At 44.1% G+C, this 13426-nt stretch overlaps 1 protein-coding gene across 4 annotated transcripts in view; it reads left to right on the forward strand.

The window, feature by feature from the left end:
* Window positions 1–3750: 3750 nt before the first annotated feature.
* Window positions 3751–13426, forward strand: part of Sytl3 (synaptotagmin like 3) — a 69909-nt gene continuing 60233 nt past the window's right edge. For all 4 annotated transcript variants that reach the window (XM_029566642.1, XM_029566644.1, XM_008839590.3 and 1 more), the window contains exons 1-2: window positions 3751–4028; window positions 6205–6423. In XM_029566642.1, coding sequence (XP_029422502.1) covers window positions 3919–4028; window positions 6205–6423 — 329 coding nt within the window. In that variant the 5' untranslated portion in view covers window positions 3751–3918. The remainder of the gene's footprint in view (window positions 4029–6204; window positions 6424–13426) is intronic.

Below are 13426 nucleotides of genomic sequence, written 5' to 3' on the forward strand. Positions count from 1 at the left end.
GCCTTGAGATTACAAACGCTTGCCTCCATGCCAGGCTTTTTACATGGATGTTGGAGACTAAGCTAAGGTTCTCATGTTTGCAAGGCAAGTACTGAGCACTTTACCAACTGAGCCATCTCCCTAGCCCATCACACTGTTTTCTGTTGTTTCCTTTTCCTCAGAGACTTAGAGCTCTACAGCTGAGAGCTGTTAGTTCCACCTGTCCATCTGGAAAATAGAAGCAAGAGGACATAAGACTTTGCTTCACTGGCAGACAGCAGTGCTAGCCGGCTGGGCTAGGAGTTCTTGTCTTAAGGGGGAAAGTGATATAGGTAGGACACCTTTACATAGCAGGTGCTTGGGGGTACAGACTGGGGACTAGAGGTCCAGTGGTCCCTTTTCAGACCTCTAGGCTTTCCCATTCATGCAACCTTCACAATCAGTATGAACAATTTTAACTTTATCTTCTAGTAGAGGACTCAACAAATACAGAAAATACAGAATCTCGTAAGCCAACAGTCCTTAGTCTGCAGGCCCATAGACTTGGATTTGAAGAAAATAACATTTTTATTTTCATTAACCTTTAATGAAAATTTAGCATTTCCTTAAATTATGACTATAGACAAAATCCAGGGTAGAATTAGCCAGACCTAGAACCCAATAAAAATCACAGGTATTTTCTTTTTTGTCTTTTTTTTTTTTTTTTTTTTTTTTTTTTTTATATTTTTTTTTTTTTTTTTTGAGGCAGTCTCTTTGTAGCCCCAGTTGTCCGGAACTCACTAGGTAGACCAGGCTGGCTTCGGACTCACAGAGATCCGCCTGCCTCAGCCTCAGCTGAGATTAAAGGCATGCACCACCACACCTGGCCCACAGATATTTTCATATGATATTGTGTGGAACAGATATCTCAGAACACTGTTTATATCCAGTACCACTTTGGGATTGTGGTAGTCATTACATAACTTCCAGATCTCATTATTTCACATTCCAAGGAACATATATGCTACTATGTAACAATTTAAAAAAGATTTTGGCATAATCAATTTCCTTTAGAAGCCAGTGTATCTTATTGTACACATTGACATACATACGCCACACTAGACTACCAAAGATTTTTTTTTAAGGCTAAGCATTTGCTTAAAGAGGATGATGTCTAAGAGGTCTGCAGTAACTTGTTCATGAATTTAAAAAGGGTGTAGTTCTGAGCATGGTGGCACATACCTTTAGTCCCAGTACTCGGGAGGCAGAGGCAGACAGATCTCTGTGAGATCGAGGCCAGTCTAGTCTACCTAGCAAATTCCAGGCCAGCTGGGGCTATAGGGAGACCCTGTCTCAAAAACACAAAACAACAACAACAACAAAAAAATTAAACACAAAAGGGGTATGGCATCCAAAGTTTATAAAGGACATTTTATTACTAAGGGATCCACCTAGGTTGGATGACAAAACAAAAGTGACGTGAAAGAAAGCATTTGACAGAATTTGCAAAACCTTTCAACTCGCATTAAACAGAAACAAGGTCTGATGCTTGAGGAAGCTCATGAAAACTATTAAAGGCCATGAATAATTGACAGATTGAGGTTGTAGTGGTGACTTTGTACTTCCCTAATTGATTACAATTTTTTGTTTTGATGTTATTTGTAAAAATAATAGCCAACAGCTGAGAACATCCTTTCTCTAATGTATTTTTAATTAGGATGATATACAGTCAGTCATGTGCTCCATAATGATATTTCAGTCAACAATGAAGCCCATACTGTGGTCTAGTGAAATTATAATGGAGCTGGAAAGTTCCTATCTCCTTGCTCATGGTGGTGCTGGTGCAGGCACTGCACTGCTGGAATAGCACATATGATCATATACAGTGCATGACGCTTGATAATAATAAGTGATTATGTTCGTGGTTTGCAAATTTACCACAGCATCTAAAAAAGATGTGTCTATAAGAGTGTGCCTGTGCGGCTTTGTGAAATGAATACAGTGTCTGTTGGAGCCAGAAGAGGGCATCAGGTCCCTTGGAGATGGTGTTACACACAGTTGTGAGCTGACTGATTTGGGTGCTGGGAACTGATCTCAAGTCCTCTGGAAGAGCAACAATTTACTCTTAACCTGCTGAGCTACTTCTCCAGCCTCATCACGCCACTTTTAAAATTTTTAATATTTTTGGTGTGGCTGGGTATATATGTGTGTGTGCACACGTGTGTGCTGTGTGCACGTGTGCTCCTGTGTAGAAGTCAGAGGAGAACCTCAACTGCTATTTCTCAGAAATCATCCACGTTTTAAAAAAATTTGTTATTTTTATTTTATGAGTATGAGTGTGTGTGTAAGTGCACCATATCATGCAGTACCCCAGGAGGTCAGAAGAGGGGTTGGATTCCCTAGAATCGGTGGATGGTTGTTAGTTGCCATGTGGGTGCTGGGAACCGAACCTAGGTTCTGTGCAAGAGCAGCCAGTGCTCTTAACCACTGAGGCATCTCTCTAGTCCCCCACATTTTTTTTTTTTTAAGACAAGGTCTTTCACTAGCCTGGAACTAGCCTCTTTGGTTAGGACGGCTGGCTGTCTAGCAAGTCACCTTCCCAGCCTTGGGATTTACAAGTGCAAGCCACCATGCCCAGCTTTTTTACTTGGGTTCTGGGGATCAAACTCAGGTCCTCTTGCTTGCAAGGCAGGCACTTTTCCAATTTAGCTATCTCTGTAACCCCCATGCTTTTAATTGTTATTTTAACATGTTTGTCTTTTTTGGTCTTTTTGAGACAGGGTCTCCCTGTAGCCCCAGCTAGCCTGGCATTCGCTATGTAGACCACCAGGGTGGCCTTGATCTCACAGAGATCCACCTGCCTCTGCCTCTCAAGTGCTGGGATTGAAGGCGTGTGCCACCATGCCTGGCTGTCTTCTAATTTTTGAAAGAAAGAAAATATTGTCCAGCAGTGTACTGTACCCTGCTGCACCAGTTCTATCCCTCTCCTCACTGTCTCCGGGTTATGTTATTGTCTCTCCTACTTGATCTGCTCTTGTGTGGTTTTGTCATCAGGGCCCCAGAAGCAGTGGGCTATAGCATACATATATTCCACATAGCCTGGCGTACAGTAGGCTATACCATCTAGGTCTATGTAACTAAGTTGGTGAACTCTGATGTTTGCCAAATGACAAATGGTTAACAACGAGTGTCTCAGAACTCACCCTGTCTTTAAATGACATGTGGTCAAACATTAAAGGTGTGCGCTGCCATATCTGGCAAGATCCGGAACTCTTATTATGAAAACACAAGTTTGGAAAGTCTAAGAAGTTTTGGCCATAAGAAGTCTTCTCTAATAACATTTAAATCATAGCAGAAAGTGTAAAGATGTGTCTGTAAATGTAAATGTAAAGATTTCTGTTTTCTGAAATAATGTTGCAGAGATAATCAAGTCACAAAAACTTATGCTGGTTTTGCTTTTTCCTTTTCGCTGTCCCTTCTGCAGGTTCTAAGGCACTGGGCAGATTGGACTTCTGGATACCATTTCTCCTGACACATTTTCAGTGGAAGTTATCTCCCATAAACCACTGGCAGCCTCTCATGCCTGTTTCTAAACTTCTTCGGGTTGGGGATTATCTCTGCTTTGCAGAAATTATCTGCTCAGAAGCCATGCATCATTTGTAACAATCTCTGGCAGAACCTCAGAGAAAGATATGCTCTTGTCTGAGGCGGATGTCAGAGGCTGTGGTAGAGCCCAGTAAAAACACTCCCCCGGTGCCAGTGGCTCCAACAGTGGGACAGCCTCGTGGAACTTTCCTCTCCAAAGGAGTAGGACACAGGAAGGAAAAAAGAGCCACAAGCAAAACGCAGACACTGGTGCAGTCAGAGAGGGGCTCTCGAGGGAGCGGGCTGCAGCTGGACTCGGATCATCAGCAGGACGGTGGAACTCTTCCAGCGTGGGTGGAGGAACAGACAGAGGAAATGGCCGATGAAGTAGACCTGGAGTCTCTCAAGGAGTTGGAACGCGAGGTCATTCTCCAGGTCCTGTATCGAGACCGGGCTGTTCAAAGCATTGAGGAGGAAAGGATTCGGTAAGCTGTCCCTCGACCTGGGCCAGTCCTGTGGGGTCCTTGGCTTTTTCTGCCTGGAGCCATTACTTCTCGGCTGCCTTGTGACTACCAGCTCAGGGCTGGGCTTCTGGCTGAGAAGGGTCCCGATGAAAGCGTGTTGCTGGGGATGTTTTGGCAATTGAACTAAATTTATTTCGCAGTTCGGTTTAAAAGGTGCCTTTGTGATGCTTGCTCTGTGCTTGCCCACTTTGTGGGCTAGCTGGGAGAACAGAGTCAAGCTTGAGGCCCGGAAAGGAAAGGCTCGGGTTAAAAGTTTTCCAACCTTGCTCTCCTTGGTACCCGAAGGCACAGGAAGGCGGCTTAGAAACAGCAAATCTGACGGAATCCATTACTGTCTTTTCTCCTTGTTCTCTTTTGCCTCCCATTTGGCTAGAAGGAAGAGGGCACACAGAGGGCAGACCTGCCCAGCCTGTTCCCTGAGCGCTTTGTGAACAGGGAGTTTGTTTCCCTGCCTGGCTGAGCTGCAGGAGCTCTACCATATGAAGTTGCACCAATGGGCAGTTCTATACCGTGTCTAATTGCCCATTGTTGGCAAATAGATTGCTTGTTGTTAACATTCATAAGAGGACACACACCTGTAATCCAGGTAGAGGGAGGAGGACCAGGTGTTCAAGGTCGCCTTTCTGCTACAAGGCGAGTTTGAGACTAACATGGGCTGAAAGAAAGAAAAGGAAGTAAAAAAAAGATAGGCAGAGCTCAATGATAGAGCATATGCTTAGCCCTGGATTCAGTTCCCAGGACCAAGAAGGGAAACAAGTCAACAATAGTTATATTACTAAGAGAAGTCCTTCAGAGTCTGTCAAGAGAAGTACTAAGGCTAGGGAGGCAGAACCAGGTGGATCTCTGCTCTACACAGCAAGTTCCAGGCCAGCTGGGCTGCAGGGTGAGACCCAGCCTCGAAACAACAACAACAAAAACTACACATATAAGATAAAATGCTTCAAGAGTGAAGGAAATGGCCTGATTAAATGTAGAAAGTTCTTTTTCCACTCTCCTTTAATTCAAAACTCTTTAAGTATACCTGCAAACTTGGATTCATTCGAAGTATGCTGAGAAAATGGAAATTTCTTTGGTGATTAAAGATCTTTCAGTGATTTGGAGACAGCATTTCGAATATTAAGTCAGCACTGTGTTCAGGAAGTTCTGTTCTAAAGGGTGCTGCTTCTGAGGCTGATCCTTGCAGGTGGATTTTAAAGTCTACTTCTGATGTAACTAAGGTTCTTAGTATTGGTTCATCTCTTCTAAAAGTACAAACACATTTTGTTGACGACTGTTCTAAAAGTACAAACACATCTGTTAACGACACCTTTTAGGGATCAATTCCATGTCCCTCTTACTGTGGCTCTGGAGGAGTGAAAGGCTGGGCAGGCACTGAACACTAATTAAAAAGCCAGTAGCAAAAGTATGGCAACAGTTAAACAATTTTACTGGGTACCTCACACCATTAACAGGAATGTATGTTTATAGACTGCTCCATGTCGGGCACGCTAGGAAGCTTACTCTCTTCTGCGTCTTCTCTTCTCTGGTTGTCCTTGGGGATGAAGGGATGAATTTAGGATACAAGGTACACCTCTGAGGCAGGCACATTACTTCTGCCTTGCTGTGTAACCCTCACAACCCTGGTGAGAGCCCAGCACACATGGCCTTCCGGGCAGTACGTGGAGGAGTCTCTCTAGCATCCTACCTACTCTAGTTTCATTTCTGTTGCTGTGATAAAACATCCTGACAAAAACCAAATGAGGGAAAAGGGAGAGTTATTTCATCTTATAATTCCAGGTCAAAGTCCGTCAAGCAGGAGCTTCCAAGCGCAGCTAATCATCAGGAGCAGAGAGAAGCAAGCGCATACATGCTCGCTCGCTCCTCGCTCATTCGCTTGCTGCTTAATCAGCCTAGTTTCTCTATTCTTACACGGCTTAGGACCCCCTACCTAGGGGATGATGCTGCCCACAGTGGGCTGGAACTTCCCACATCAATTAACTTGTTAAGACAATCCCCCCACAGACATGCCCACAGGCTAACTCAATGCAGACAACCTCTCATTGAGACTGTCTTCCTAGGTGATTCTAGGTTGTAATGAATTGATAATTAAAGCTAACCACCACACCACCTAATCATTATTCAACTCTTTGGGCCACAGGAAACTGAAAACACACCTGCAGCATCTCAGGTGGAAAGGGGCAAAGAGTTCAAGTCAGGAGTACCGGGAGAAGTGTTGTGCACGCTGCCAGCGGGCTCTGGGACTGCTGCTGAACCGTGGGGCCGTGTGCCAGGGCTGCAGCCACCGTGTGTGCTCTGAGTGCCGTGTGTTCCTGCGCAGGACCCACACCTGGAAGTGCACTGTATGCTTTGAGGACAGGTGAGCATCGTGGGTGGGGTGTGTGTGTGGGGGGGTGTTTCCTTCTCTGACCCAGGGCTCAGGAATGGTGTGAAACAAACTTTTGATAAAGAGAACCATCACATCTCAAATGTGATCAATAGAGATTTCTAGTCTGCCTAAGGTAGGATTACTTTTCTCTGTTTGGGAGTTGTCATAATTTGAAAATATTTTTATTACATAAAACATTTTTAATTTATGCGAGTTTGTTAGCTAATGGTGGACTAACTCAGGTGTGTGATTTATTTAGATTTTGTCACTAGTGCCTTAGTTCTTTTTGTTATAGATTTAAAACATTTTTATTTTTATTTTATGTTTATGAGGGTTTTACCTGCATGTATGTAAGTGCACCACATGCTTGCAGTGTTCAAGGAGGTTAGAGAAGGGTGATGGATCCCCTGGAAATGGAGTTATGGTCAGTTATTAGCTGCCATGTGGGTGCTGGGAATTGTACCTGGGTCCTCTGCAAGAATAGCCAGTGCTCTTAACCACTGAGCCATCTCTCTCACCTCCTTGTTTTAGATTTTTAAGATAGGACATTGTGTAGCCCAGGCTGGCCTCAAACTTAATATTTGTATCTGAGGATGACCTTTGAAATCTTGATTGTCCTGCCTTTACTTCCCAAGTGCTGGGCTTAGAAGTGTACTTCACCATACCTGGTCCAATGCCTTAGTTTTCTTAGATCTTAACTTATCCCCGTTAGTAAAAGTGACAGGGAATAACAGGGGATGTTAGAAGAGTCATAAAGAACTTTCTTGGAGGCTGTTTTGAAGGAGGTAAGTTGGCTCAGATACAGAAATAGATGTTATATATTGGTGGTACACTGAGTCTACATCTATTTTAACAAATATTGGTTGGTGAAATTTTTAAGCACAGAATTGGTGCTTTGGAATGAGTGATTTTGAAAATAAGGAACATATTTGACTTGAACTGCCACTGTTCCAAGTGAGAGCAGGCTGGTCACAGATTCCTTGAGAACACAACTGGGGTGAACTCATCGCTACAGAGAGCACCATAGAACTTACAGGAAGAGAGGCATGTGAGGCAGATCTGAATCTGCAGAGTACAGAGATTCTTCGTCTGAAAACAACTTCTAAATATTGGTGCAGATGTTTGAGGACCCTAGGGGCAGATGGGAGATGTCTACACAGGGCACTGTTGTGGCTGGCTTCTCTTCTCTCTCTCCTAAGCCAGCAAAAGCTGTCTTCCTGGATACCCTGATATTAATCTGCTTGATTTCCTGACAAGGCTTAATACATGTCAGTCATTCAGCCAAAGAGAGAAGTGGTTCAATCTGCTTTCTCTGCCTTTGAACCCTATCCCCTCCTTTTTACTCCAGCACCCCATGTCACTCTGTCAGGAACCAGTGAATCAGGTGATCTCCTTTCTTGGTTTGCTGGAGTCCTTCAGGCTTTTCTTAGTTTAAGAGCAAAACCCAAAGCCAGACCATGAACTGCCTGGCCACACAGGGTTGGTGTGGGCCTGGGCTCTCAGAAACCATCTCTAGAAAGGTAGAAAGACTTTCTCCCCCACTCAGCCACCTGGCTTTGAAGTCTAATGGTAACCTGAATGATAAAGGCACTAGATGACTCCTCAGCAGCATTTTTCCTTCTAACAATTAACTGTAAGCTAAAAACCAAAATAGAGGCCATCTCCAAGGGAGTGACTGTGTTGAAATCTCTGCCCTAGCCGGCATCATGCCCAGCATTGTAACTTGACCCTCTAAGAAGTGTCATTTCTAAAACCCCCAGCTTCCTTATCTTGAAATAAGGATGTTTTTCAAAATACATAAGATAATTGCATCATTCCAGGAGAGCTTATGAAGGCAGCTGTGGGGAGAGCAGATTACAATAGAGCAGGCTTTCCCTCACTTCACGTACGGGGATCTGGAAAAGGCTTTTGACTCTGGTTTCCCCTGCTTCTGTCTCAGCAAGAGTTAGGAGCAGGACCAGGAAAACAGGTTTTTAAAAATCAAGAAAGAGGGAGACTTGGGAGGAATCTATCAAAAGTATACAAAGAACAACAAAGATTCCTATAGAGCAAAAGGCCTGTGTGCTGGCTGTGGGCTGTGTGGAGGCCCCAGCAGGCATTTTGTAGGAATTCCCTTCCTTCAGAGTTTCCTGTTGGAGACCCGTTTCATGCTGAGCTGCCTATGGCTCTGGAGCTCAGAACAGGGAGAGACAAGAAAGCCGGGCTGGCTTGGAGTTGGTGTGATTGGAGAATCCCTTTAAGCCTTCTTTGATGCTGCACCCCTCGTTTCATAGTGGAGCTGGGGGTGTAAGACAGTTGACCTGAGGCTGTGAAGCAGAGCCCAGCCTGGAGCCCAGGCCTCTTTGTCTTCTCTGATCTGCTTTCTGGGAGACTTGCGCTGGAGACAAAGTCTTAAAGGTACATGGAAACCTCTGTTCCAGGTCACGGAGAGCGTAGGTTCCTTGGGTTGTCAACTCGATACACCTGGGAAGAGGGAACCTCACTTGAGGAATTTCCTCTATCGGAGTGGCCTATGAGCATGTCTGAGAGGTCTTTTCTTGAGTGTTGAATGATGTGGGAGGGCCCAGCCCACTGTAGGTGGTACTGCCCCTGGGCAGGTGGTCCTGGGTTGAATAAGAAAGCAGACTGAACATGGGCCAGAGGAGCAAGTCAGTAAATACCATTCCTCCATGGTGTGTGCTTCAGTTTCTGCCTCCAGGTTTTTGCCCTGAGTTCCTGCGACTTCTCTTGAAGATAGACTGTCAGTTGGCAGTATAAAATATGATAAACCCTTTCTTACCCAAGTTGTTTTTTGTTAGAGTGTTTTTTTATCACCATAATATAAAGCTAACTAGAACAGAGGGCAAGCACATGTTCTTTGTGCCACAAAAGCCAGAACAAGGGCCTATGGTTATGACATTTGTGGCCTCGGGAGGGGGAAGATGGAGAAGATCAGCAGGAACCAGGTCTGGTGGTGCAGGTCTGTAATTCCAGCTGCTGGGGAGGCTGAGGCAGGACAACAAGTTCAAGGTTTGCCTGGGCTACAGACTGAGTTCAAGACCAGCCTGGAGGACTGGAGAGATAGCTCTGCAGGTAAAGGAAATTTTTACTCAACAATGCAAGCCTCATGACCTGAGTTCAATATCTAAAATCCCAGTAAAATTAGAAAAAAAGAACCAACTCCACAAAGTTGTCTCTGACCTCCACATGCACACTATGGCATGTGCATTCATACATACACATGTCATACACAGACAAATAAAAATAATAATGATTAATAATAATAAATGAACAGCTTAGTGAGGTCCATCTCAATATAAAAAGTAAATGAGGGCTTGGAATGTAGCTCAGTGTAGAGTGCTTGTCTAGTATGTGCATGTCTAGTATGGGCCCTGGGTTCAACCCCAGTACAAAAAAGGTACTTAAAAGAGAGTAACAAGTACGTTGTTGCAGTGAATGAAGCACCAATTGTGGAGGCTGGTGGGTAGTGATGGGGGATGTGAGAGGTCATTCAAATAGGGGTGATGGAACTTGACTCTATGAAGTAAAGGAAAGAAGAGAAAGAAATGGTCCAGAGTCCATCAGACTGGTAGCTTTGCTTGTGGAGTGGGCGGTAAGGCAGCATAATGATCGAAAGAAATGGAGAAGTGGAAAAGCAACAGAAAGAATTCGGCAGACAAAGTCAAGGCAGAAAGGACTTAAGAGAACGTGGTTGGTTAGCTGGAAGTCGCTTTTTAGAATGCGGAGGGCCTGTGTGATCTTCAGCAGGAGCCAGCAGGAAGTGGGTGTGGAACAGGTGATTGCAATGGAAGAGGATTATTTCAGTGGAATAGGGCTCTGTTAGAAGAGGTGATTTGAGCCTGTTTCAGCAGAAGAAAAAGTGGGTTAGCAGCATGAGCCTGTCCTTGGTTTGGGTTGATGTATTGACAATTTCCTCTGGGAAATGGTCCAAGGTAACAACTGATTGAAATCTCAAGAACACTAAGCTGCTTATGTTTGCTTTGATTGTTTGCTCTTTTAAAATAAAATATTCAGTAAAACCACACTCCTCAGAGCTAAAAAGAAGCCTGATCCTCTCTCTGAACAGACTGCTGAGGAATTATTCTTGCCCCAAACTTTCCTCGTTTTCTGTTGCTTTGTAGCTGGCTGTGGCCATAGGAAGTCATTTATTCTTCAGATGTGTGGGTACGCTCTCTGTTTCTTTAGGCACATTTTGTAAAGGTGCTTTTGTTTGTTTTGCATTTGTGGTGCTGAGAATGGTGCTGCCACTACCAGGGATTGACCCTAGGACCTCAAGTGCTCTACCACTGAGTTCTATCCCCCAGTGATGGCATGCACACACTCCTAAGGAGTAGCTGCTTCCACTTTGCATCAGCCAGATGCAAAGGATGTGGTGGCACACACCTTTAATCCCAGCATTCGGGAGGCAGAGGCAGGTGGATCTCTGCGAGATAGAGGCCAGCCTGGTCTACATAGAGAGTTCCAGGCCAGCTGAGCCTACAGGGAGACACTGTCTCAAAAAGACAAAAACAAATAAAACAAGTAAACAAAAAAAGAGTGGATTGTCAGGCATCAGAAAAATCAGTGTGCCACTGAGTTATTCCTCCAGCCCCATGTGACTGAGAATAGCCATGAATGTGACCTAACAGAAAATCATAAGTGTACTTAAAACGTTATGAGATTGTTTTACATTATTTTGGGGAACTCCATTGTGCAGTTCTCAGGCATGAACTTTGTAGATGACAATGTCGCACTGCAACCTCAAAAGATTGGACTCAGGACTGGAGAAATGGCTCAGCGGTTAAGATGTTCTTGCAGAGGACCTGGGTTTGGCGCCCAGCACCCACATGGTGCTAACAACCATTGGTAACTCTGGTTCCGGGGGATCTGATGCCCTCTTCTGACCTCCATGAGCATTCCATGACACAGGTGCACTTACATACATACAGGCAAGACACATGAAAGAAAAGAAAGAAGAGAGAGGGAGGGAGGGAAGGAGGAAGGAAGGAAGGAAGGAAGGAAGGAAGGAAGGAAGGAAGGAAGGAAGGAAGGAAGGAAGGAAGGAAGGACTGAACTTGTCTGCTTGGGCTAAGTAATTCAAGCCTGCAGTTCAGGGAATTCTATAAGTTTGTAAATATTTGAACAATAAATATGTGATGAAATTTCTATAAAGTAAGTAGAGGGGCTGGAGAGATGGCTCAGCGGTTAAGAGCACTGATTGCTCTTGCAGAGGACTCAGGTTTGAGTCCCAGCACCCACATGGTGCCTATGAACTGTCCTTAACTCTGGTTCCAGGGGAATCTGGAGCTCCCTTCTGATCTCCATGGCATTACATGACATGGGTGCATTCACATACATGCAGATAATACACTCATACACATAAAATAAAAATAATAAATAAAATATTAAAAAAATAAAGAAACTAGAGCAGAGAGTTTTAGATGGAAAATTTCAGAGTGCAGCAGACAGTGCTGCTGGTTTCAGGGTCTGCTTTGGATTGTTCAGATGTCACTGATGTGCCATCCCAGACTCCAGTGGAGAGGAGCTTAAGTGTGTTCAGTTGAAAATCAACCCTGATCTTGCTTTGTTGTTGTTGTTGTTGTTGTTGTTGAGACAGGGTCTTCCTAGAGCACCAGCTGGCCTGGAACTTACTATGTAGACCAGGCTGGCCTTGAACTCACAGAGATCTACTTGCCTCTGTCTTCTGAGTGCTGGGATTAAAGGTGTGTGCCACCAACACCCACCCTGAGCTTGGTATTTTATCATCATATTCCTGCTTCTTGAGTCTTGACTTACTGTTGCCAAGCAGTCATGGTTATCATAAGATTTTGGAATTTATTAAAAGGGATTCTATTTGGTTCAAATACTTTCTTTTGTATGTGCGTGCACGCACGCATGTGTGTGTGTGTGTGCGTGTGTGTGTGTGTGTGTGCGTGTGTGTGTGTGTATGTGTGTGTGTGTGTGTGTGCATGTGGCAGCCCAAGGTTGATATCGGGTGTCTTTCTCATTTGTTCTCCACCTTATATATTGAGGTGGGGTCTCACACTCGGATCCAGAGCTCACCAATTTCTCTAGTCCAGCTAGCCAGTCTGCTCCAGGGATCATCTGTCTCTACCTCTGGTGCATTGGGATTATAGGTGGGCGATTCACCCAGCATTTACATGGGTCCTGGGGATCTAAATTCTAGAACTCCACTTTCATGACAAGCATTTCAGTCACTGAACCATTTCCCCAATCCTTGATGCAAATACTTTTGTTTAGGATTTGGGAAAGCCCTGGCTTTGCACATGCTAGGCAAGTGTTCTAGGACTGAGCTGCAACTCTACCATTTTGTTTCTTTTTATACTTTATTACATTAACATATTTTATTTGTTATTATATCTTATGTATCTGAATGTATTTCCTGCATGTTTGTAAGTGCATCTGTGTCATGCAATGCCCATGGAGGTCAGAAGAGTGTGTTGGATTCCCCTGGAACTGGAGTTCAGATGGTTGTTAGCCACCATATAGATGCTGGGAATTGAACCCAGGTCCTTTGCAAGAGCAGCCAGTGCTCTTAACCACTGAGCCATCTCTCCAGTCACACTTTCTTTTTTTTTCATTTTTGAGACAGAGTGGCTAAGTTCCCTAGCCTGTAGCCCAGGCTTGAACTGTGGTTCTGCATCCGTCTCCAAAGTAGTTGGGATTACAGGTCAGTGTCACCAGACCTTGCTAGGTCAGGATTTGGATGCGAATATATTATCGCAGGATGATCATTGTGTTTTCTATTGAAAATCAAGTGACATTTCAACCAAGGTTCTGCAACAAATGTTTCCTTTTTAAAAGTAAAACTTCCCAGAGTTTAGAAAAAATCCTATAAATTTCAGACTAATACCTGTCAGTATTTTCATAATCCCGTGTTTTAACAAAATACTCAATTACCACTTTAAGTGCACAAAGGTAAGTAACTAATGCATAAAACTGAACTAATTTACATTCATTGTTGTGGATACATGTCGTTGTTATATGAGGAAAA

This window comes from Nannospalax galili, unplaced genomic scaffold (genome assembly GCF_000622305.1).
Source record: "Nannospalax galili isolate Female #2095 unplaced genomic scaffold, S.galili_v1.0 scaffold211, whole genome shotgun sequence".
Taxonomy (NCBI): Eukaryota; Metazoa; Chordata; class Mammalia; order Rodentia; family Spalacidae; genus Nannospalax; species Nannospalax galili.